The sequence below is a fragment of the Stegodyphus dumicola genome, chromosome 7 (assembly GCF_044657685.1).
Source record: "Stegodyphus dumicola isolate Sdum_Otavi_A_Nest chromosome 7, ASM4465768v1".
NCBI classification, from domain to species: Eukaryota; Metazoa; Arthropoda; class Arachnida; order Araneae; family Eresidae; genus Stegodyphus; species Stegodyphus dumicola.
In genome coordinates this window covers 71890608-71917593 of record NC_140774.1, presented here as the reverse complement: position 1 = coordinate 71917593, position 26986 = coordinate 71890608, and the positions used below count along the sequence as shown (strand labels likewise).

At 32.2% G+C, this 26986-nt stretch overlaps 1 protein-coding gene across 3 annotated transcripts in view; it reads right to left on the bottom strand.

Moving 5' to 3' along the window:
* The window catches only part of LOC118182193 (Na(+)/H(+) exchanger protein 2-like), a 313261-nt gene that overhangs the window by 161391 nt on the left and 124884 nt on the right, over positions 1-26986 (bottom strand). Inside the window, exon 1 of one of the 3 annotated variants that reach the window (XM_085820439.1) lies at positions 18219-19655. The exons of the other annotated variants lie outside the window; for them this stretch is intronic. Coding sequence (XP_085676565.1) covers positions 18219-18597 — 379 coding nt within the window. The 5' untranslated portion in view covers positions 18598-19655. Of the gene's footprint in view, positions 1-18218; positions 19656-26986 lie in introns of those variants that run through there. 3 annotated transcript variants of the gene reach the window in all.

The following is a 26986-nucleotide window of genomic DNA, read 5'->3' as shown; positions in this document are numbered from 1 at the left end:
ACAGATCAATTTAAGTCTTTGGATGTTTTTGATGATTTATTCTGTCACAAAACCAATTAATATGTTCGAAGATAAGGCCACATTAATTTAGTATTTTCATTTATGTAACGCAAATGTAAAATAGTTTTATGTTACAGAAGATTTGGTAGACTTCTAGAATTAAAAAAAAAAATCTGAAAGGTTTCAGATTTTAAATTACGTCTAAAGGGGCGTTTTTTTTTTATGTTTTGTGTGTTACTTATTAAATATCATGTTCTACGTACTCAAACTATTATATTCAGTTCAACAGCAATATAACAAATTAATTTTTAAATGAGCATATCTTTAGAATTTCCGATACAGAGTCTCGCGCGCTGAAGATAAAAATGTTTCTTTTTTCGTGAAGTGTTGTCATTGGTCGCTTTAAAATTGTTTAGTTTTTTAAAGGACAAACTCGAAATTTCATGTTGAAAGATTTGTATTAACATTTTCAAACAAAGAATCTAGCATTTGGGAAGCTGTATAATGTGAAAAGCTGTCATATAATCAGAAAGACTTATATATTTTAAAATCTTTAACTGCAAGTTTTAATAACAGTTTCATTATTTTTTTACTTTCAAATTTTGGTTATGTTATCAGCGCAGTTATATGGGACGAAACTGCATTATATATAAAATGGGTATATTTTGGGGCATACAGCGTATATATCGCAATGCAGTATTTCTATACATTATAGAAGAAATAATGTTCTATTACTTTCAATTTAGAGAAATATCATTTAACATAATTTGCAACAGAAAATAGTCCTTCAGGGCTATTTTAATTATAATTTATGAGTTATGATAAAGAATGGAGGGTGATTTTACATAATTTAGAAAGCAATTTTTTTTAGTCCAAAGAAGAAATTTGCCCTGAAGGACTATTAATTTCGTTTTGGCATTTTGCATTGAAAATTTCAAAAGGCTGTATCACTTTTTAAATCGTTGCCAATATTATCGCCTTGTCTTATATTTAAAGAAATTAAATAATGAAGAATCTACACAAATGTAGGAATGTTTCTCGCATTGTGATAAAACAATGGTACCCAGAGACATCAAAATTTGAATAACGTAATCTTCCATAGAATATGGGCATGTGGAAGTCCTAATTTAAATTTGAAATTTGTTTTATTATAGATTTCATATTTTGTAACACTTCAACGAATTTTTGATCAATGACATACAAACTGTATTTCAGAACTCTTCTTTTACTTAACAACATAACTTTATTTTTACTGCATCATTTTACATTTTATATATGATTAATATAGTACTAAAGAAATTAAATTTATAAAATTTTTCTGTTACAAATTTTGATAACCATATTTGAAAAACTTTAAAACTCCTTTGGCAATTTACAAGAGATATACAAACAAATATTTTTGAGATGAATAGTTGGTATATCTTTTTTTACTAGAACGGTTTATTTGAAGCAAGCCTTTATAATAACTATTTGTGAATTATGGATCCATTTTCTCTATATATTCAAGTTATCACCGCTTTAGAGAAGCTTATATTTACCCACAACGCGAAATAGTGTCGGTCGCTGAGTAACAAGGGCCATGTAAAGTGATGCTCTCGAAATCGGTAAAGTTTACATAAAACCAATATAAACACAAACTGGATTTTTTCCCAGTTTCAAGTTATCAAAATATATTGGTTTTGTTTCAGTTCTACAAATATCGGCATTATTTACGGTAGTTGTCTTTAAAAATGAAACGTGTAGTCTTTCATTTGAAACCTAGTCATTGCAGCATTTTTAAGAACGATCAGGCCAACTGCCTCGCAAAAAGGGACTCCAAACTACTACAAACAAAATTTCCGACATTATTTTTCCATTCTGTCAGGCTTTATGTCAAGCAAATAATGGAAAAGTTATAAATTGCAAATTCAAGTCAGATTAAAGCTTTCGAGAACTGAAAATCTCTTAGCAATTCTCAGCAGTTCACGGTGGGAAACTGTTACCCAATTCTGGCTCCTGAACAGACATGATTGCTTGATAGAGAACCTCCATTACTTTGGAATATCTTTTCGAACTCTAGCTGCTTTCTCTGCCATTCGACAGATCCAATGAATAAAGACTACCTCCACCAATAAGAGTTACTTCTTGGTGATTCTCAAACGACTCTTTACTGGCGTTCTAGAGAACTTTTGAGGCAACGACTTCAGTCATTTTTATTGCTTCTTTGTACTTCTGTATTTGACTTCTCATTGGAATGAATAAATATATATATATACAGTGGTGGCCAAAATTGCGGACACTTTTGGAAATTTTTATGTTTTTGAACTTTGTATGCCTATATAAAACGTTACGTTTCACAAAATGCAAACTTGTATATATCATTTTAAAAGAGAATTTATTACTGAATTCAATACAAAACACAAAATTCAATTATTTGCAATACAAAAAAAGTTAAACGATAATAGTTATCGATATACATTAGATAGTGATGATTGCAGTGAGTTATCAGTAGGGTACCCTTTATTTTTCATTACAGCTTCACATCGACGTTTCATTGAGCTGACAAGAGTTTTAAGCTCTTCTTTCGTTACTACATGATGCCAGGAAACAATTATAGCCTCAATTAGTTCCCTTTTATTTGATGGGCGCCTCATTTGGACAAGAGTTTTCAAACGGTGAAACAAATTTTCGATAGGATTGAGGTCAGGACTGTTTCCTGGCCATGACAACAATTTAATGCTCTTTGTACGAAACCACTCTTTCGATATTTTGGCCGTGTGGCAAGGAGCAGAATCCTGCTGAAAAATAAACGAAGCATTGTTGGGAAAGAGATTTCTGATTGAAGGTAGAAGTTTTGGTTCTAGAATAGTGTCAATGTATTTTCTGGCATTCAGTGTCCCATCGATGACATGAAGACAACCAATACCATCTGCTGACATGCATGACCAAATCATAACACTAACTGGGTTCTTCACAGTTGCTCGAATGCAGTCAGGATGTAGTTCTTCTCCTATTCTACGTCTTACATATTTTCGCCCATCACTACCGAATAACGATATCTTAGTTTCATCACTCCATATAACTTGTGACCACTGATCATCTGTCCAATTAATGTGTTCCTTTGCCCACTGTAGTTTTCTTTTTCGTTGCTGAAAATTAAGATAAGGCTTTTTTAGTGGAATTCTACCTCTCAGTCAACATCTGTTAATCTTCTCCTGATTGTTCTTGAACTGACAGAAACACCAGCATCATTCAGATCACTTCTGATGGCCGCTGATGACATTATTCTACCTTGGAGATATAGTCTTTTTATTCCTCTGTCATCAATAGATGTGGCGCACCTTTTTCGGCCTTTTCCTTCTTTGTTTTTTATTGAATTTGTGTCCTGATATCGTAAACAAAACTTTCAGACTCCAGATGTAGTCACTGAACCACCCACCTGTCTAGCAATTTCAGCATAGGAAAGACCACTTTCTCGTAACATAATAATATTACATCTCTTTCTAGGTGTCCAATCTACTCTTTTATTTGATGTCATTGCCTCTTGACTAAATATTAAAATTTTTTACAAAAATTCCTACTTGTAATCGTAGTGTATAAGAAACAGGTCCTCCTTCTACAGAAAAAGCAAAATAATGAATTGTTTCAAGTGTAAACATGATGCCAGCTTCTACTGGCAGTTACTAACATTTGATTGGTTCTCAGAACAAGAACAGTGATTGGCCAGGAAAGCTAGACATTACAAACCACTTCATAACTGTGTTTTTTATTTATATTAAAGTACACATAACTTTTTTTGTATTGAAAATAATTGAATTTTGTGTTTTGTATTGAATTCGGTAATAAATTCTCTTTAAAATGATATATACAAGTTTGCATTTTGCGAAACGTAACATTTTCTATAAGCATACGGAGTTCAAAAACATAAGAATTTCCAAAAGTGACCACAATTTTGGCCACCACTGTACATTTATTTATAGTTTTTTTTACTGCATATATCTATATATGTAAGAAAAAGGATATGTAAAATATTAAATTTAGCAGCATAAATTAATTTCCCTTCTCTATTCTAAAAATAATAACCCGTCTCTGCACTGCGTCATTTAGAAAAAAAATCTATGTCATATGACTCTTACATAATTCTGATGATGTAAACGGAACTAAAATTCTTAACAGCCAATAATAATTTTACAGCAATAGTAACCATCCAATCATAATGCTTTGAGAACCAAAACTAACTCTCTTACTTAAGATTTCATCCTGAGCATTACGCACTTGATTCCACGCTTTGGTCTAGCTACACTGCTGTCTGTCTGCCTCTTCTTTTTTGCTACGAAGTTATCGAAAATTTAAGCCTTTTGTAACAGGCACATTTAATGTGCCGACTTGTGTGTAACCGCAACATGTTGCCGAAAATAAAAAATTAAGATTTAAATCTGCATGCCTCCAATTTCCTGGTCATTGCTTCTGAGTTTGAATATATTACAACTGGTTTTATTATTATTATTATTATTATTATTTTCATTGGTACATCTTTATTCCATAGCTTTTATTCAATTATCACTGTAGATCAATTATTCGTTACTATATAAGAGTATTTAAACTTTAATGCATCATAACTTATTCTAACAAAAAGAGCAAGCGCAGTAGCGTAGACCCTAAAGGCACAGAGAGAGGAAAGCTTCTGACGCAAAATGGCGCGTATTCGTTATTTATAGTAGCGGTTACGTAATAGGCTAACAAATTCTAGAAGGTACTGGTCTAGGGGGAAGATTCTAAATTGCAGAAAGTTAATTAAAGGTTACGTGTTCGCAAAAATCAAAGCCATCGTATTTTTTTTTTTTTTTTTTAAAATATTTTACGTCTTTAATTTTTTTTTTTTTTTCATTTGCTAGTGCTTTAACGCTTTCTCTTTAAAAAGGCTTCTCTGTCGCTACGCCTTTTTCTTCTTGAAGGGGGAGGTATATGTAAGAAAAAGGATATGTAAAATATTAAATTTAGCAGCGAAGTTAATTTCCCTTCTCTATTCTAAAAATAGTAACCTTTCTCTGCACTGCGTCATCTCGAGAAAAATCTATGTTATATGACTCTTACATAATTCTGATGATGTAAACGGAACTAAAACTCTTAACAGCCATTAATAATTTTACAGCAATATTAACCATCCAATCAGAATGCTTTGAGAACCAAAACTAACTCAGTCTGACTTAAGATTTCATCTTGAACATTAGGCATTTGCTTCCACGATTTGGCCTAGCTACACCTGTCTGTCTGCCTCTTCTTTTTTGCTACAAAGTTATGGAAAATATAAGCCTTTTGGAACAGGCATGTTTAATGTGCCGACTTATGTGTAACCGCAACATGTTGCCGAAAATAAAAAATTAAGATTTAAATCTGCATTCGCCTCCAATTTCCTGATCATTGCTTCTGAGTTTGAATATATTATATATATATAATATATATATATATGCAGTAAAAACTGCTGAATAGGTTTGGTTTGATTTGATTTCTTTTATTACAGCAAAGTATGCTAAAGCTATCTGCCGGGACGTCTCCGTGAAAGACTTTCTAAGGCAAAATGGCTCATATATTCGTTACACATACAAACCACGAAAACGCCTATGCAGCCAGCCCGTTCACCTGTAACATAACCTACGTCGAAATTACCAGTGTTCAGCGACCGCTGAAGGCCAACTGGCTGAAAATAATTTTGTTTAATTGAAACATTGATGTAAGCTAAGATTGAATATGAAAGAAAAAATTTGAAATGAAGACTAGTCATTTCTAGTTCTTTTTAAATCCAATTTTCTTCGCCATTTTTTAAATTTAAAATAAATGTACATTTTGCAGCAAAAACGAGTAATCCCAATTCATTTGTATGCAAAAATTGCGGGCTGTGAAATCTTTGCATTACAGTTGATGACCTACGTTCATCGATGAATTCTGTCAATTCAAATTTATGCTTTAATACCAGAAAAGCATCAAAGATTTAATAAGAAAAGCCTTGCAGTGTATTCCAAATGAATGCTTTACAATTATGTACGAGAGATAGGACGCTGTTTCGGCTATCTAAGATGGCGCAAAGAAAATGCCAGCTGTCTGAATGATTCCTTCAAAATTTAAGGTTTTGCTTGTAATTTGAGATGTATATTATTTCCTTTATGTGATTTAAGTAAAAAGTTTTAAATGAAAATTTTTAAGTTTATTTTATAACAAATTATATATATTTTTAAGTTATTTATAGTTCAAAAATATAAATTCTAAATATATTCAAAATTTGATTACTGTCGTAACCATTGCGTTAAAAATGAGCCATTTCTCTCATTTCTGTGGAATTAGTTTAATTCGCATTCCAAATATTTGGGGGTTTGATTTTTTTAAAATTAATTAATTTAATGAAAGTGCTCAGTCTATTTAATTATTAAATTAGAAGACTTTTTTTTTCAATTAAAATTTAGTTTTCTCAGAGTTAGGTTATAAGGTATTTTCTTCCTCCTTCCAGCGTGCCATCATGGTGTAACGATAGGACATTCGGTGCGTATACCAGAGGTCCAGGTTCGAGTCCTGGTGAAGGCATTGCACATTTTTCACCTCTCCTTCTTTAAAAAAAATTTAAAAAAATAAAAAAATAAATAATAAATAAAATAAAAATAATGACTCTACAAAGTAGATTTTCTTTTCTGCATTTAAAGCTAATTTATGCAGCTGATAATATTTCCTAGCTTAACAAGTTTCAGCTCTTAGAAAGACTCGTGCTTTAAGGTTATATTTCCGTGTAATACTGGCAACCAAAACTAAAAGTTACTAAATTTTTGTTTCAGAACTTTTACATTTTATTAATAAACATTTTGATTTAATGGCAAAATTTGAATTTTGTAATTTGTTCAGTTAGGAGAAAAGACAATTAGATTTAATTATATATCTATTCTAAAATTTCGGTGATCACTTTCGAAAACTTTTTAATCCTCAGTTTCTCTTTAAGTTTGCCCAAATATGTTCGGATATACCCATGGAATATTAAAACTGTTGGCCTGGAAAACTTTGTTGTAGTTGTTTACTAATTTAGAAGTCAAACAACAAAAATCAGCGTTATATTTTCAAAATTTTCACAGGACTAGTTTCGATGGTTTTACCGAACCACCATCCTCAGCTGCAAAACCGCAAATGAACAAGATAGGAAATAGTGATTAGATAAGATAAGAAAACCTGGGCAAGAATAAGCAAGTGGCGTCATCTGTTGGTGAAACCAGAGCTAAAACATAATTTCTTTAAAGGCCAAAGGCAAAGATGGATTGGAATTAGGATCGTTAACTAGAACAGAAAGGTATTTTTGAATGTGAAATGCCTCTAGAAAATCCAGTTCTCCAATGGAAGATGTTTTTTGAATAATTTTGGCAGCAGAAAAATTGAAAGTGTGATTTTCGGACCAACAATGTTGAGCAACAGAAGACTTCTGTGTTTCCTTTTTTCTAACATATGCGTCATGTTCCTTGACGCGAAATTTTAAGGCTCTCTTAGTTTGGCCAATGTAAATTAAATCACACTGGCAAGGAATCTTATAAATACCCCAAGAATTCATATCCGGAATGGGGTCATTGAGTATGGAACTCGGAATTTTATTGATGGGAGAATAAACAACCCGAAAGTTAAATTTCTGCAAAATATGTGCAACTTTATAGCTAACTGATGGAAAGAAGGGAATGACAACAGAATTTTTATAATCTCCTAAAACAAGAATGTGCCTTTTAGTGTGTTGAGATGAGAATTTTTTAACTGCTTTATTAATAATGTTGGGTAAAAAGCCCCTGTCAATAGCTATTGCTTTTAAATAATTTAGTTCTTCATCAAGGGCTAGTTTGGAGGAGCAAACTTGAAGAGCACGGAAAACATAGGAATAAAATGAAGCTAACTTTTGTTTAGTCGGATGACATGATTTAAAGTGTGGTGGAAGGCAAACCGATGAAGGTTTACGGTAAACCGTAATACTGAAGTTGGATGTGTTACATGTGATCAGAATGTCGAGAAACGGAAGAGAATTGCAAGTCTCAACTTCAAAAGTGAACTGAATAGCAGGATCAATAGAATTCATTGTTGAAAGGACTTTATTTAAGTCATCTTTATTACCTTCAAACAGGGTAAAAGTATCGTCTACGTAGCGGAACCATACCGGGAAGTTTAAAGTTTCAAACAATTTTGATTCATAATAATGCATGTAGATATCAGCCAGGATGGGACTGAGGGGGCTTCCCATGGCTAATCCCTCAGTTTGCTTGTAATATTTATTTTGGAAAACAAAATGTGTTTGTTTCAAATGGAGTGAGAGAAATTAGCTCATCAATTTTGATGCAATTTGCTAAGGAATCTATGCCCAGAACTTTTTTTCCCTAAAATGATTAACAAGTACCAAAACGGCTGCATTAAAAATAGCAGTAATCTTAGCTATCAAATACAGAAAACAGTATTTGACAAGAGTAATCTGCAGAATGGAGATAAGCAGATTAAGAAAAGTTATTTTCAGCGATCTTCCAATATATGACGAAATAGGATTAACGTCAATCGCGTACGTGAATTTGTGTTTTATCTCATCTGTCGTATCCTCCAGTATCTGTATGGGTTGTTTAACTACACGATTGCATATATATATATAAAGAAAGAACATGCTTATCCAGCTGATTTTAAACCATACAGAATAAGATAAAACTCGAAGATCAAATGTACAGCAATGTAATGTTTTCTGGACTCTTGACCAAAAGGCACATGGACATAGAGTCGCATAAAATATAATCTAATACGTATATTTCAAAAAATGATCATATTTATGCATAAAGCGCGAACTATGTCATTATAACTTATATTGGATAGAAAACTGCCAGATTAATTATAATAAACTGCTTATGCGATTCAACTACGAAAGAGCAAGAAAGAAAATCTTATTTCCTGCAACGCAATAAATCTGTCTTTCTGACAGAAGTCTCCTTAAAAACAAACGAATCGAATTCTGAACACGAATATATCAAAATAAATGAAAAATTGATGTTGTTTTAAAGCAATTGTAAGTTTTCGCTCAACGAGTTTTATTTGAAAGTTAAAACATATGTTTTCTATTGTTCGTTAAATCATTTATCGCAAAATATGCGATGACTGTCTGCTTTAGGGAAGAGGTTGGTTTGGTTTATTTGATTATGACAAAGTACACGAAAAATATCTGTCTAAATTCCGAAGGGGAAGAGACGCGTTTGCGAAGGACATATTAAGGGAAATTGGCTTCAAACTCACCTTACGCATGGGAAAAAACAAAACATGCTTACCCAGGCAGCTTATTTGCCAGGTCTGAAATCAATGCGTACACGCTTTTTATCTGAGGCTTATGAAAAGGCAACTTCAAACAAAAGAAGCACTCTCTATGATTGATTAAATAATCTATGAAATAGTTACGGTAAAACAATCTATTTACTTATTACGGTAAAGTAAGCGATGGCTATGCGCCTCTGAGAAGAGAAATGCATTATTAGAATTCCGTTTAAGTCTATATGTTTCATATTTAAGTCGTACATAAGAAAAAAAATTAGGAGAAATGTACATTTAAAAAATATTTCACTATTAGCTTTTGAATATCAGCCTAACAATTAATTAGATGTTTATATTTGTTTGCTGCACCTAAAAAAAGAAGAAAAACGAGGAAAATGTATACAATTTTCTAATAGTACCCTTTAAATTAAATTTTAACAACTGAAAGGTTTTTCAGCATGTACAGAAGATCTGCACTTTTTACTACCTTATATTATTCTGTATATTCTATCAAACAAAGACATACGGTTACTGAATACTCGTACTGAAAACCAAACCATTCCTAATATCACAACCGCGCACTTTGTCACTATGACCAAAAGAAACAGAACATTGATGAAGGGACACAGAGGCAAGCTGAACTTATTTTTCTATTAAATTATATGCTGTGAAGTATATAAAAACTGGAAACATTTCAATACAATTTGCACTGAGATAAATTTATTGTGCATGCAGCAAAGACATGGGTGTAGGCCGAACTACCAGCGATGGGCAGTCTTATTCATTTCCCCACCCATTTCATTAAAAATGCACCTGGGTACAAAATAATAATTTTAATACGTATTTGCATAAACTTTCCTCAGAACATCGCGTAATTTAAACATTTGAGTTATAAATTAGAAAATCTATAACCTGGCATAAGAATATTTGATTTCTCGTTTTATCAATTGTTTTCTTTTTTAACTTTCGTTCATTACAGATTATTAGTATTGTTAACTAATATTAGATATCAGAAATGCGAAAACAGCATTTATCATACAAATATTTTTTTATCAACTTTATGAAAAATGTTGCAAGAAATTGCCTAAATGCTTACATTGAAAGTCACTTTTCCAAATTACACATGCATTGTATAAATGTCTCCATATGCTCAAACATCTGAGTTAACAATATGATAAATTTTTGAATAGTTCTCAAATCAAATAAACACGTCACAAATACACATTCCTTTTTGTGAGATGTGAGCAAGCATACGTACATTCTCACGCTCCTTGTGGCGAAATTCGCACACCAAGCGAGACAGACGGATGACTTTTCACCATTTCTAGGAATGAGTAAATAATCGTCTGCTTATATGGAAACAATCGATGAAGAAATCGGCAGATTCATCGCAGTAACGCTGACAAGTCCATAGAGTTTACGATTAAGTCTGCGAATAAATGTGTTAGAGATTATTTCTTTCCTGCTAATCGGGTTATGTGTCCAGTGGATTTTAAAAAAGAATATTATTTAATACTACTTTTAGATATTTTTTCTTATGTTTATTTAAAACCAGTATAGGAAAAAACGGCATCGCATACAATCGACCATTAGAATGTTATTCTCCTTAAAATAATTCGTTTAGTACCAAAAACACTTTTATTTAATTACTTTATGTAATGGATTTTTTCCCTCCACTTGCATTCTGCTGTAAAAAGTTTCTTCATTCTTTTTTTAATTAGATAGTTAAGGATATGATTTATTTTAACACTATAAATGAGTATATCTTACTCATCCATTTTTCGCTTTCGGGTAGGTTACGTTACGCTGCCAAATCGCCGCCTTTTTATCTCCTGTTTATGATATTTTAATAAATACCCCGTCCGTTGTCAGTCTTTTTGGCATAAGATTTTTCATTTTTCCAATTATTATATTAGACTGTTATCATTATAAAAGGGTGAGTCGTTTAAAAATAGTGTACTGTGCATATTAAACACATTTTAATATATGTTGGTACTTTAAAAAACCATTTTGGTACTTTGTTTAAATAAATTTTGTTCAAACTCACTTCTATACTTTCAGTATAATAAAAAAAGACCTTTTTAATTTTGTACTTTGTATAATACCGCTACAATTTTACATTCACAAGATATTAATATTAATTACATTCCTGGTGGACCTATATTAAATGCGAGTCAACATTTCATAGAAAATCCTCCACAAATCGCTCTTTCCTAAGCCAATAGTCCTCAGTAATTGATTTAGCAGTGTAGAAAGATTCTTTTCTCCTTTAAGTTAGATTGCCACCACAGTATTTCATTCGAAGTTTCTTTTAAGTCTAAAATAATCATTCAACATTTAATATTTGAAAGTTTTTTTGGGCTATAATTTGAAAGAATCTTAGCCATTAAAAATTTATAAAACTAAAAACATTAAAATAAAACAAATATGAATACTCACTTCTCTTTTTGACTGAAAATAATATTTGCCATTGGCAATTCATTAAAGTAACTCACTAATACGGTGGAATAAAATCCAATTCAACTCAAAAGAAAATTTCAGTGTTTGTTTCAGCAAGATGGTCGAATGCCATACATCTCAGAATTAATTGAATTAAATTGATGCTCAGAATACAAGAAATCCTGAACTAATGCATAGTTTGTCAGTGTCTGTGACCTCTAATTAAGCTACTTAGTGGACATGGATTTTTCTTTTCCATAGAACAAATGAAATGATGGTACGACAGCATTTGAAATTACCAAAAACATGCAACGGCGCTTTAACATAGCTGGAGGACGGAGATTTCTTCCAGCACTTTTGAGTCATACGAGTTTTTCATAAGGTAAGGTGAGCTTCCAGATGGGTTACAAACTCCTTTCCATTCCTGATTCCGCACAAAAAGTTTAGTTTCTATTCTGTATATGAGGCTTTCAATATGCTTTTCTTGTTGTGACAGGCTTGCATGATAAGATGAAAATGCGCTTGCGATCTGATTTACCTTGGCATTTGTAAGAAATTATTCTTCAAAGATAAAAAGTTGTGTTTACGATTCTCCAAATCAATAGGAATTTTATTTCAAGGCGAAATCTTACACGAATTTTGGGAAATTTTCAGCAATGTCGCTAATGTAACGAATTTTAGCTTGCTTCTTTATATTAATTTTTAAAGAATTTTTTTATATTTAAAGGAAACAGTGTTTTGCTAGATTTGAAAACATGTTAGGGAATTAAATTGATGAAGAAGATGTAATCTATGTAATCTATCAGAATACCATTCATTAAACTAGCAGCCTTGATCTCATATTGCTGTGTTGATAACCTTACAAAAATCTGACTGGTTTACAAATTGAAAGGATCAGTTTAAAAATGTGTGTAATAAAATCTTATTTAGTTATGCGTTAATTACTACTTCGTAGCTAATAAAAGTTTTTATAAATTTTCAACTCGTAGTGGAAATTCTCCGTTTGAACTTGACGTTATCTTAAAAGCCCATCATTGGCTGAGAGTCAAGTGGAATTACAAACAGCATAAACAAATAATGAACTTACAAGCCATCAAAATCAGAAAATAAGTAAAATTTATTTGAGCCACGACTCATGGTATAACATAAATACAAAAATTATCTGATAAACTTTCAACAGCTATCTTAAAGTAGCTAACAGTTTTATAATTTTTATACCTTAATTAATTAGATGCCTGAAATTATTCTAATTCTCGCAAAAGAGATTTTAATTTCAATTTCCACTTACTAAAAGATTCTCCATTCACGATCAATGAATAAACCAGATGTAGGACCTCCCCAAAACGATCAGCAGTTCCTTTAACTAATTTCATGATTGCAGTTAAGAAACCTAATATTTAAACTTATTTTATTAGAACAGAAACTTCTGAACTGAAAAAGTTATTAGATGAAAGACGACAGAATAACAAGTAAATGTAAAAACTAAAATTTAACTATTAGAAAATTAACATAAGTATCACAATATTAGTCAAAGTCCTTGGCTATGATATCTTTCCAAACTTTTGTTGTAATTTCAGGCTTCAAAAATTTCGCGATACTGTTTAGTGTGAATTCTGTTTCCGAAGCTTTCCAGACACTTCATTATTTATTCCGCTACCGTAACAAACTTATTCTGACACTTTTATTCTGCGATAGAAATACTACTTTATTAATTATGCATTTTAGCGCGTAATAATCCAGCTAGAAAAGCAAAAGACAGCGCGATATATCAAAAGTATTCAGAAAACTGAATCTAGGCATCAAACTGTTATGCTCGCAAAACCAAAAGCAGAATGAAAACGGTTGCCATTGAAAAGTATCATAGTATCAAAATATCATGATTTTCCTTGAACTTCACTGGCAAAAAATACATGTTTTAATTAGGTAAAAAATAATTGAACATCCGCCAGTGAATGAGACATCTGGCAGTTATTGAACTCGTAAAAAATTGTTAGAAGCGGCACATACAAAAATAAATGCATATGATTAATTACTGCGCACGACGCTTACAGCTTTTCTTTCCCATATGGAAATGAAAGATTCTAACTCTCAGAGGGATAACTGTAGTTTCCATAATACATGGTATGACGGCCATTTCTGCTTTGAAAGCGTTGATCCTACGCAACAGTTGTGATAACTTGCTATTTTGATAGGAGCTAAATTTTCCCATAGTGAAATCATCAAATCTGGGAAATAATAGCTAATGCACACAAAAGTCCACCTCTGTAATCCTCTTTAAACAGAGAATCGCAAGGTGATTATTGTATCATTTAGACAGTAATTTATTCCAAAATTAATGCAGAGCAATCACGATGTATTACATATACAAGCAGACGTACGAGAATAGGTCATGATTCATTGCGATGCTTTACGTAAAACAGCAATATTTGGAACATGTGATTCGTAATAATGAATTTATTTCAAACGCCAAGGCGAAATCTGTTTGTTCACTCAAAGTTAAACTGTATTCCAATTTGATATATTATTAAAAATAAACCAAAGATTTAAAAGATTAAGACATGCATTCACTTTGTTAAATACAATTATTATTTATGTGACAAATTTAAGATCTTACCATATTACGTTAAATGACAATATTCTATTAGTCGAAATAAAAGGTAAATTAAAGATTTTTGGTTTCTTACAATGGCAATACCTATTTGGTTACTGAAACATAATGTAGCGTAATGTAATATAACATAATTGTTCAAAACTGTGGCCAATTCTGTTAAAAGATGTTTGTGATGTTAAAATCACTTCTAATCCTCTTTAACTGTATGGATAAACGTATTATCAATTTTAAATCTTTTTTAAGAATGTCCTTTTACGTAATGCTTTTGATTTACAGAGGCTGCCTTCTTTGCTTCCATGTTCTGTAGACATCTACGTATTAAACTGTTGCGCAGGTGTAGTATTTTCCTGCTATTCCATGTGCAAAAGTACGGTTTTTGACGGCATTCAGACCACCTGTATGAGTAATCTTAAGTTGATTCAGACAGTGTGCATTTGTTGTACGCATAATATAGTAATCACGACGAAGTTCACGGTGAAGATTTATGAATTCTTTCGGAAAAGTTTTCACTTAAGATATTCATGTCTTATAAGCCAGAATCTCTCAAATTATGGGAGATACATACATACGTGCATACAGACGCCAAGGAAAAAAAAACTCTTCTGTATCTATTTTAAATCAGTTTTATAATTCGTTTGGGGGAAAAGAGTTCTTTATTCTGTTCTTATGTACACGCAAAAACATCGTTAAATTGCATTCGATAGAGGTCAAAATGGATATTTTCGCTGAAATATGATACCCGAAATTTTTCGCCATTACAATACTGCGTACAAGGAAGCATTTTTACTGCGTACAAGGAAGTAATTATGTTTTGTGTGCTTTTAGACAAGGTGCCATTCATATTCCAAACTGTATGGATTGGATTGATGAAGGCACAGAATGTTTTGTATTTAACTGAAGTTTTGAAATTTAATACATTTTTGTCAGTTCAGAAACAAGCTGATTCATTTACTTCTGTTGATACACCAGACCCCTGAGGAAGATGTGCCGAAAGATGTGAATTCTTCATTGAGTGATTTTAAATTTTAACTTTGCACTTTTTTAATTGGATTTAAAACTGGACTTGCTTTTTTGTTTTTTTCTTTCACTGTGTTTATTGATTTCGCAAAGTAATTTATTTAATTTTTATCAGCTTTTTATTCCAAGTTGAATATGTTTCGAATTTAAATTTTCATTATTATTTAAAATGCATACACGTACACACACGCGTTCAGACACGCATATACATAGTGTATACACACGCACCACACATAAATACATATTGTAAATGTAAAAAGCATTTAAATCTAATACATATTTAAACTGGCGTATGCTAATACAAAAATGAAAAATAAAATTATTTTCTCAATTTCTAAACAGTTGTGAATGCCGCCCATCCGGTATAATGGTTACAGTCACTGAGCGCCGTGCCGAAGGGTCCGGGTTCGAATCCCGGAGAAGGCATGGATATTTTTAAATGTATAGTGTCCATACGGTATGGAGGCACTCTAAATATGCGCCTTTGCTACAAGGAAATGATAGACAAGTGAGCATTATCAACAACAACAACAGCACAGTTTTGCATAAATACACTAGTCCAGAAATGATATCACTGGTGTAATAAATACTTGAAAAGTGCAAATAATTGGTGGAAACAAAAAAGTAACGCAAATAATAAATATAAAATACGTAAATTGTATATATATAAATATGTAAATCAAAATTATAATTTAAACTAACAATAAAATTGTAATTCTCCTTCTCTGTTCTAAAAATCGTAATAACGTCTCTGAATTGCTTCATTTCTAGATTTTTCTTTTTTACATGGCCTGCGCAACGCACGCTGATGACGTATTAACTGGGAACTGAAACTTACACCAAAACCTTTCTCTTCGTGTGCTTCCATCTTGCATAACTACATGCTTCAGCTTCGCTCTCTGCTTTGGTTGGACGTAATTTCGCTATGCTACTTCCTGTTGCAATAATACTAAAAATGTAAATATTCTTGAATAGGCACGACTAGAGTGCAAAGTGATTGTGGCACAAACGTCAACTGGAAAATAAAAATGGAATTAAAACCGTCTCGACTGCCAAGTCAAAATATTAGCATATACTCCGCAATCAGAATTTTTCAATATGAATCTTACCCCTTTTTTATCCTAATTTTGGAACCTTAATTAAGGGTATGGGATTTCAGAGAGGAAATTCAGAGAGGATAATTGTGATACGGTTCATATAAAGTCAACAGAAATATTTTATTTAATTAAATACTTACGTCATAGTACATATTATTTGCGTTAAATATGGCAGTAAGAGTGTACAAGTTAAGACAATTTTAAACTGACTGGGAATTTATCGCGGATTGACTGTAAATGCGGATTTTAGACTGATTGTGAATTTATCGCGCACTTTATTTTAGACTGACTCTGAATTTATTTTATAATTTTAGACCGACTGCGAAACCGCATTTCTTCAATCAGCAAAAATATTCAGTTTAGAAAAAATTTTTGGGAGGATTATTTATACACTGTGGAATATTTTCATTAGCTAAAAGCAATATTTTCATTAGCTAAAAGCAATATTTTCATTAGCTAAAAGCAATATTTTCATTAGCTAAAAGCAATATTTTCATTAGCTAAAAGCAATATTTTCATTAGCTAAAAGCAATATTTTCATTAGCTAAAAGCAATATTTTCATTAGCTAAAAGCAATATTTTCATTAGCTAAAAGCAATATTTTCATTAGCTAAAAGCAATATTTTCATTAGCTAAAAGCAATATTTTCATTAGCTAAAAGCAATATTTTCATTAGCTAAAAGCAATATTTTCATTAGCTAAAAGCAATATTTTCATTAGCTAAAAGCAATATTTTCATTAGCTAAAAGCAATATTTTCATTAGCTAAAAGCAATATTTTCATTAGCTAAAAGCAATATGCTTTTTTATGAAACCATCGTTTGTCTAAGGCAAAATTTTTCTTAAATGTATTTTCCAGCAACATTGCTAATTGAGAAACAAAATTTTAAAATTGCAATAAAAATTATGTGCCCCCTCAAACATTTATTTTGTGTATGAAAGCATAAAATAAATTTTCAAAAATACACATATTATTTTTATTTTGTATTAAACATTCAAGCACCTGATTTACGCATGGCAGAAATTATACAAATAGTATGACACAAATGCAATGTATCTATAAAGATTTAGGATTGCAGAGAAACTATCGAATGATAGTGAGAGACAATGATTACTATTTGAACGTACTTCTTTAAAATATCTTCTCAACTAAAGTAAAATTCAAACAGAATATTTTACTTGATTTATGCGGCGTATACCAACTTTTATGGATTCAAAGACCGAACAATAGGGAACTATAAGAGCTCTCTTCACCTAGTACAGCTATAGTTTAGTAGTATACTGTAAAAAAGAATGCAGCTATTTTTAATCCTCTTCCTTATCTGCCAGATTATAATATTTATAACTTATTTTCCGAAAATTTCACCTTAGAAAGAACTATTTTTACAGCATTTAAGAATGAGACAAGAGAATTCAAGAATATTTACCGCTGAATATTTGCTATATTTTTGAAGTGACAAAGTTGTTTGCTTCATGTATGACACATTTATTAATTCAGTTCCACAATTTCTTAGACGGATTGCAAAATTTAATTCTTCCCAACTGTTTTTGTTTAATTATTTTAAATAATTAAAATGATCCTTCATATCGTTTTAGACACAAACGTTATCACATTTTCTTCATAAACGAAAAAAAGCATAACTGAAAAAGTATTAAGCTCGAGCTAGAATTCCATCTATACTTGTGGAATAAATAAATAAATCTCATTTAACCGTTATTTTGTATAACCAGTAAATGATTTACAGTCTCGAAGTGACCTAGAGAATAAAGGAAATTGAATTCTCTCACCTGCTTTGACGAGAGATCCCACGAAGATCCACAAAGACACTTGCAGGGCAGGATTCAGATGGACAATATTATCCAACGATATCAGTTTAAATCTGTGATCCGGCACGTGATGTTTTTTATCGTAATTATCGTTTTCCTCCGCTAGGGGGTCGCGGGGCAAAGGAACTCGATTCACTTCATCATCTTCTTCTTCGTTATAATCTTCATCAGCAGGCGCATCCTCCGATTGCATCACATCGATCGCTTGAGGTCCAGAATTTTCCACTAATGTTCGGTGAATCGTTACGGATACAGAAGTGACCGTCTCCTGACTTACAGAGAAACTCCAGAAACTGTGACTCACGACAAACAGTGTCAACAGATAACAAGCTAAACGCATAGTCTTAATAAAGCTTTCTAGTGAAATGAAAAATTCTGATATGCACAATCTTATTTAAAATAAGCAGATAAATCAGAGGCACTGCACGTTTTGCGACTGCTTAGTGGTAAATGAAATTAACTGCTTCTTGGCACTGACTCATTCGCTGCATCATAGTTTCAAGACTCATAGTTTTCTGCAAAAATTATCACATTGGGATATGCCAGAAACGGTTCTTTTAAGCATTGCCATAAATCGTGTTGTTTCGTAAATAAAACGAAGTTCGCTTAGCTTTTATAACAAATTACGCTTATTTACCATCTAAGATAGACAACTCGCTGAAGATTTTCAGCTTTCATGACAATATATCTTCCGGTGCAACTATTAAAGATTTAAAAGATAATAACAACGACTCTAGAAATTTGGATTATCAAAGATAACTTGTTGACAGTGACTTCTTTCACTTAATCACGAATCTAGAAATAATATAATAATGGAAGATAAATGCACAAAGTTGTCCAAGCTCTACTTTTGGCACCAAGCATAGTTATGTACCTGTTGTTCGTCTAGAATCAGTGATAATAACATAAATGGACGGCCAAACTGTGCTACTTTCAGTAGCCACGAAACATTCACGAACTTCCTCCGCTAGGTGAAGCATCGTATACTGATCCCGTCCAGGATTATCCCGCTTGCGCCTAGGTCCAATGATGTGTTATGCAATCTCGTGCAGTTAACAGTTAAAAGATCAACGCCACAAACTAATAGAAACAAAAGTAATGCAACAAAATCCACGCACGCCTGCCAAGATACAATCCGCGCTTCTGTTCTTTACAAGCACTGTGTCATCATTGTTTCGAAATTCCCAGCGATCATTCCAAAGGCCGAAAGTTAAAAAATAACAAAATTTGAGTTTAAATGGATAGAAAGCTTTTATATTTTTTTAATTCGAATATTTCAGCTGATTTCAGCTAGCAGGTTCGGCTGCTTTTTTTTTTCCTGTCACTCTCACAAATGTAACTAGTGAAGAGATGTCAAGTCGAAGAGAATTTTAAGATTCTGTATTTCTGCACGTTTCTTGAACAAACACACCTGTTTGCGGGACAATGTTTTCTCCTCGTACCGTAGAGAATCTGTTATTGGAGGAAATCGGCAGACGGCATATCTCAGAAATTTTTACAGAAAGTGACGTAACGAGTAGTTAGTTTTTTGCCGTTCTGCCTCGCTGCATTTTATGACTGAGATCCTATTTTTGCTAAACGCTTTCCTCCTCCGTTTTCTATTATCCTCGGCCAAGGAAACCGCAATCGCAACGTTTGATTAATGTATTATTCACGTGATACAGAGTGAGATACGCATTCATGGGCTGGCGGCACGTACGTTATATATCCCTCGAATGGCAAATTTAAATACTCTTGCTTTTTCTCTAATATTCCACCATCGAAAGCGAATAGGAAATACTATACCGAACAGAATTTAGATCCGTGTGAAGGCAAAAGATTCCGATCTCTAAATGGAATTTTTTTTCTTCTTTTTATTTCAATAAAATTTTATTCGCAGCTCCGATACTGCTTAAACAAACTTTTGAAAAATATTTTTCTCAAGCAATTCAGGATAGACATCTAGATTTCTGTGAAACGCAGATGATGTCTATTTTTAAAAACTTCAGTTTATCCTAAAAATGATATACATACCAAATCTAATTAATTTCAAGCTGTGTTGGTTGTTCGTACAAAGAAAGTATTTTAAATATCCCAAGATAAAATGCCTGTAGATGAGAGGATAAAGAAAGTGAAAGGATCAAAGGCTACTTTTCGAGTGAAATCTATGCTTCAAATTTTTTATCGATGATATCGGCATTTAAAGTGATTAAAATCTGAAACATAATACTTTCTGATCAATAATACTAAAGTTCTAAGTTACTATACTTCTAACTAATACTGGAAGTCTTCCTTGATATTAAAATTAAATTTAAAAATATATCAAGACAAAGCTCGATTATTCGAACTGAGTAGAATCAGAATGAGCTGAAGTACCAACTTTATTAACATAATTCCTCTATATTTTCAATAATTTTCACACTTTTGAGAGATGTTAAGGAAAGACTTACACGATTATAAAGCATATATGAATTTTAGGTGTACTAATATTACTGTTAGTTATCGTCTTTAGTATATTTCTTCAGTATGTTATATTATGACTATAAATATGTGAGAAATGTTTTTTACATTGTACGCTGGTAGAGACATTAGGTATTTTTTGGGGGGAAGCAGTAGTGATGAAAAATGAGCAACGCCTTTGCCGGGAATCGTACCACGGACCTCTGGAATACGCACCCAGCGTGCAGACCACCGCACTATGAAGGCGGAAGAAATACCTTATATACTCCCCCTTTTAGAGGGTGACTGGGGTTTTAGGGGACCCAATAGCCAAATCCTGGGTGTGGAGAATCACCATCTAACACCCTTTTAGTTCGTGCGCCACTATAGGGACATTAGGTATTTTTATGGAAGCAGGAGTGATGAAAAATGAGGAACGCCTTTTCCAGGAATCGAACCACGGACCTCTAGAATACGCGCCTAGCGTGCAGACCACTACACTAGGAAGGAATGCTAAGAAGGCGACAGAAATACCTTATACGCTATTATTTAATCCTTAGCCTACAGATAAAAAGAAATTATATTGTTAAACAGGATTATTTAAATCTGGAAGTCTTATTATCTATAAAACCTTATCACAACAAATTTTAAAATTGACTAATGAGAGAGAAAACTGTAGCATGTAGCTTTAATACCAATAGTATCCTCAGATTACAAGTGGCTAGACCGCATAAAGAACAACGAGTTGAGTGTATGACTACAGATGCTCACTTTGCTTCTTGCATGTATTCTAGGGGTTGAACTTCTAAGTTGAAGATCGCCTATTCCATTTATTCAGTTTCCCTTTATGCCCGTCGGAAAGTAGGATAATGGCCAGAGAAAGATTGAGTCAACTGTCTAATATTGGATACGCAGTAAAATATTAATCTGAGAAATTCCAGAAATCAGCATTATTTAAGGAGAATGTCATTTTCTAATATAAGAAGTAAGGTGAAATATGCAATTAAAGTTATAATTTCTCATTACACTGTAAAACTGCCGAGAGAGAGACGTGCATAAATATTTGTATTCTCTTTTTCCGGATAATTAATTTCCATATTTAAAAAATAACTACTCCAAGAAAAGCATTTATTAACAAACATTATTCATTTTAACTAAAATTTAGTTTCAATCATATATTTTATTTCGACGTTAAATTCCGTTTTCAATGAAACGAGAAAGCACAGGGAAGAGTAATAAATATAAATATTTTTTACTTTTCCAAATTATAATCAATAGTAACCTATCGAAAAATTAAATAGAAGTTAATAGTTTATATGTAAGTATAGAAAATATAAAAATAGACCTTTATACAAGAATTACCGTCGTTATAAAACGTTGCGCTATAATTTTTATTCATATAAGTGTGTTCAATTATGATATTTTGGTGATCGATTTTTTTTATTTTAGGGTAAAAGATATTTTATTCCACTTTTAATAAGCTTTCGGTGTTATATAAATCATATATCAAACATTTAATTTTATTTATATTATCTTGTTAATATTTTCTTAAAAACTGAGCTTTTTTATTTTGTTGCTTAAGCAAACTTTTAATAAGACCGTTAATTTATGAGTTCACAATCTGAAGTGTCCACATATCCAGAATGATGCGATATGGATTTCCAGTCAACGCAGTAAGTGTGGTTATGTCCGTGTGCTACAAATCGTCACTCAGTCAGCTGTCGCAGCATGAAAACTCTTACAGAATGGAATACATTTATTAAACATTTTCTAGGGGCTATGGAGAGGAAAGGATATTTGGAAAGGGGGTAATCTATGTGAGCTTTTGAATAATCATAGGAAGGAAAACACGATGGTTATGACTCTAAATATGCGAGAAAAGTATTCAGGCAAATAAAGAGGGAAAAAAAAAATCTATGCGGTTCAGAGGAAATATTTGAATTCAATGGTTAAAACGGGTAACTAAACATAGAAAACAAAAAACGTACTGTAGCGCCATCTGTGGAATAGAGCCGATACTAAAATTACTATTGTGATTTTCAAGGCAAAAGAACTCCGTGCTTCGCAGTGTGTTGAAGACATTTCAAAGAGAAGAATAGAAAAGAATGAAGAAATGTAACTCACGTCGTCAACAGTGTCAAAGAAAGAAGACAAGAAATTAATACACTGTGGAATTAGACTGACAAATAAACAGTCTTCTTGAGTAGCAATAAATTTTCAGCCCAGTATTTTGTTATTTTGGGCTGCAAAAGATGATGAATGACAGGAAACTGGAGAAATATATAATTGAATTTAATTCACGAAATATTTTCACTGACAGAATTGTTATTTCGTTTTCTTCAACGCATATTGTTTATGTCACATGTCATTTCTTCAAATTCCTTGAAAAAATAAGACTTTTGTGATATTGTTTGCTCCAACTATAGCGGTCAATCAAAAACAGAACTATGTATTTTTTTAATAAGTGTATTTTGTTTTAAAGGTTAAGTGGGCGACTTTTTTATAGGAGCGTGTTTGACCTTGTTTATCGACTATTTTCTGCCTTTAGTTACTGGTTTGTTTCTTCACGCTCTGTGGCAGTCTTCATCAAATGATTATAATTTCGTTATATGACAAAATGATACTGTCATTTAAAAAACATACAAACTGTTCCAAGAATCACTAAACTGTTTTCATGTCTCGTGCCATTCAGAGAGAAAAGAAGGTCATCCATGACAATTTTTATTTATTTAATTTTGATGAATCTGAAAGGTATTATTATTTTTTCTTCATTTAGAATGCGTTATAGAAAATTTATTATTGTGTTTAAGATTATAAATATTTTTTGGCATAAAAATTATATCAAAACTTTGCTTCATGTAAAAACTAAGATAACCAAATTCGCAGAAAAGAAGACAACGGTTAAAAAATCAATAAAAATTCAGACGCAGTATTACAATATGGCTCATATTGCTTAAATCCTTTCTGTTTACAAAATATGTTGTTGATTAACTCTATTTGTGCTTTAAACGTTGTTATATGCATTATAAACGTTATTATACTGTTGCGTGCTTTTGGGTTTGTAATAGTAGATTGAATGCACTCAGAACCGATAATTGCTTGATAGAATTGATTTTCACCGAAAGAAGCACTTTACAAGTTTGGCACTTTTCACAAAAGCACTCGTACAGCTTTTCTCAGTATTACAGAGCACAATCAGTAGTTACATTCCAAATTACCAAGAAGCGATGAGCCAAGCTCACACGAAGATACCTCAATACTCCGAACTCATGCTAAATTTTGTAGTGTTATGACTAGATAATAATAATAACTTGAATAATTCATAATAATAAGAAAATAATAATTTCAATCATGAAAAATTAATAGCTTGCACACTTGAAATTATTTTCTTATCTTCTCACGAGAAAAAGCTAAAAGTTAATGCCAGGGGGTTTTATCGAATGCAAAGAAATTCTCAGAATCATAAACAGCATTGATCTAGTTATAAACGTATGAAAATCTATGAAAAATTTATGAAATTTAGTGGCCCAAAGGAGCGTTAGCCCAGAAGAGCTATGTGTCTCGAAACGATTTTGGGCTTGTTGCCACCAGATATTATCACTCTGTATTATATTTAAAGAAATTAAATAATGAATAATCTACATGAATGTATGTATGATTTCCGCATTGTGAAAAAACAACGGAGCTTGAGCCATTAAATTTTGAATAACGAAGTCCTCCACCCAAGCATTGATACTTGGAAACCCAAATTTAGAAATTACAATTTTTTTTTCACATTTTGTAAAACTTTAACGAATTTTTGATTAATTAACTCAACGATTTGAAAGCGAGCAATGGCAACACTGCCAAAAAAATCATATCCAGCGCGCGAAACTATCTATCTGAAATCCTAAAGATATACTGTTTTTAAATATTTTTAGCCCAAACGGACTGTACTATGATTCTATAATTCTAAAACTAATGAGCGGACTGTATAATAGAGAACTAACTAATTTATTTACAGTAATTAACTACATTCAATTCTAATACAGGCTCTGGCATGTTGCTTAGCCGAATCCAGATGGCCAAGGTGAGTGTTTCTTTCCATATCCAATAGGTGGCGCTGTATTCTAACTTAACATGCCGCCGCCCGTTGAAATTTGAAATTTCAACACGTAAATTTGCCAACGTTTCTAAATAACTTGAATGAAATTGGTAATAACTTGCCATTTAGAAAGTCTATTATCTTTAAGATAAGACAAATCCGGTTCAAGATATGAAGTAATGGAATGTCCAATTAAAAAATGACCCTGCGTTAAGGCTTCAAAATCATTCGCATCTGTTGATAAAGGTAAAATTGGACGAGAATTGAGAATACCTTCAATCTGCATGACAACAGTCAATTCTTCTAAAGTCAATTTATAACTGCCGATTGTACGCTGAAAATGATATTTAAATGACTTAGTACCTGCTTCCCATAAACCAACAAAATTTGGTGCTCTAGGTAGAATTAGTTTCCAATTTATACCTTCAGATGTTAGGAAATTTGCTATGTCAGAATTAAGTTTAAGAACTAAGCTATGCAATTTTTTTCAGTTCTGATTTTGCACCAACTATATTAGTACCGTTATCTGACATTATGGTATTACATTTTCCACGCCTAGCAATAAATCTTTTAATAGTAGCAAGTAATGAATGTATGGTTAAATCAGTTACTACCTCTACGTAAATGTATTACTTTAGTAGCTAAACATATGAATATGGAAACGTACACTTTTGCATAATTACGCTTTCTCTGATTTTTATACTTGATGAGGAATGGACCAGAAAAATCGAGTCAACAAGTATTAAATACAAACCCTGGGTTAACTTTTTCACCAGGTAAATTTCCCATAAGTTGTTCACATACAATTGGTTTAACCTTAAAACATGTTACACATGTCATGTACAACCTTTCGAGCTATATCTCGACCATTAATAACCCAAAAATTACTACGAATCTGATGCAATAGTGCTTGCGCACCAAGATGTAAATATTTAACATGGTAATACTGAAACAATAATCTAGCAAATACGTAGGTTGGAGCAAAAGTCATGGCAATTATTTTTTTCCTTGAAGATACCAGTCCGGTTGGAAAATGTGACATATACAGACGAAAGGACAAGGTCTTAACTACATGTGTGGACAATGAATAGCACTGAAATATCGTAACACACGAATTTATTACGGTAGTATACAGGGCAATATAGCCTTCACCGTGCAAAAGAATGATAACACAATACACATAAAGTTGACATGACAAACCTGGGCCTAAAGACCTTCAATGTAGTCCCCTGCTACTGTCACCGCAAGCTGCCAACGATGTGGGAGGCACTGAATCCATCATTCTCAGCATTTGCCGCACCATGTGTGAATCGGGTCATCTGTTGACGCGCAGCATTAGCAGTGTCCTCTCGTGTTGCAAACCGCCTACCACGTATTGGTCCCTTAATCTTGGGAATGAGATCAAAATAATAGGGTGAAAGGTCAGGAGAGTACGGAGGGGGCTCCAATTCTTCCCATTCCCAACATCGGAGTAGCTGCCGTACACACTCTGATTTATGTGGTCTTTTATTGTCGTGCAGAATTATTGCACTGTCCACAAGATCCGGACGTTTATCCCGAACGACACGTCGTATCTGTCGCACCAAAGTCCCTGTAGTACTGTGAGGTCACTGTTCTGCCATGAAGAACAAAGTGGCAAACAATGACACCCCTGACGTCATACGCGACGATCACCATCAGTTTGACTGGGAAAGGATTCTGCTGCTAGCTCATTACGCAATATCCTGCGGACAACAATATCCGGTTAAATACAGTTTTTAACCTTAGAATAAATGCATAAAAATTATTAAAGTGTTAAAAGTGTTTATCACTATGATGTATTATGAAATATTATTGAAATAAAACTCCTATGTAGAATATTATTCTATAATATTCAGATATAATTTTAAAAAAAGCAGTACAATTAAGAATTTTAAACAAAAACGTTCAAAAATCCATTTTTTATTTTAGTATTTTTTACTTATTTACACCAATAAAAAGCATAAAAATTGCAAGAGAAAATTGTTTGTTTGAATTTTTCTATTAGTTCAGATTTAAAATATTATTTTTTAAAAGAAGTAGATAAAAATTTCCTTACAGCATAGGAAAAGCTAAAGAAATATCCAGACCTAAACGCATGCAACAACTTTATAATTATTTAGAACATTAAATACGCTTGATAAACGTGCTAAATTTTTAAAAATCAATCTCAGTTTCAAAAATAAAAATATCTAAAAATTCTAATTTG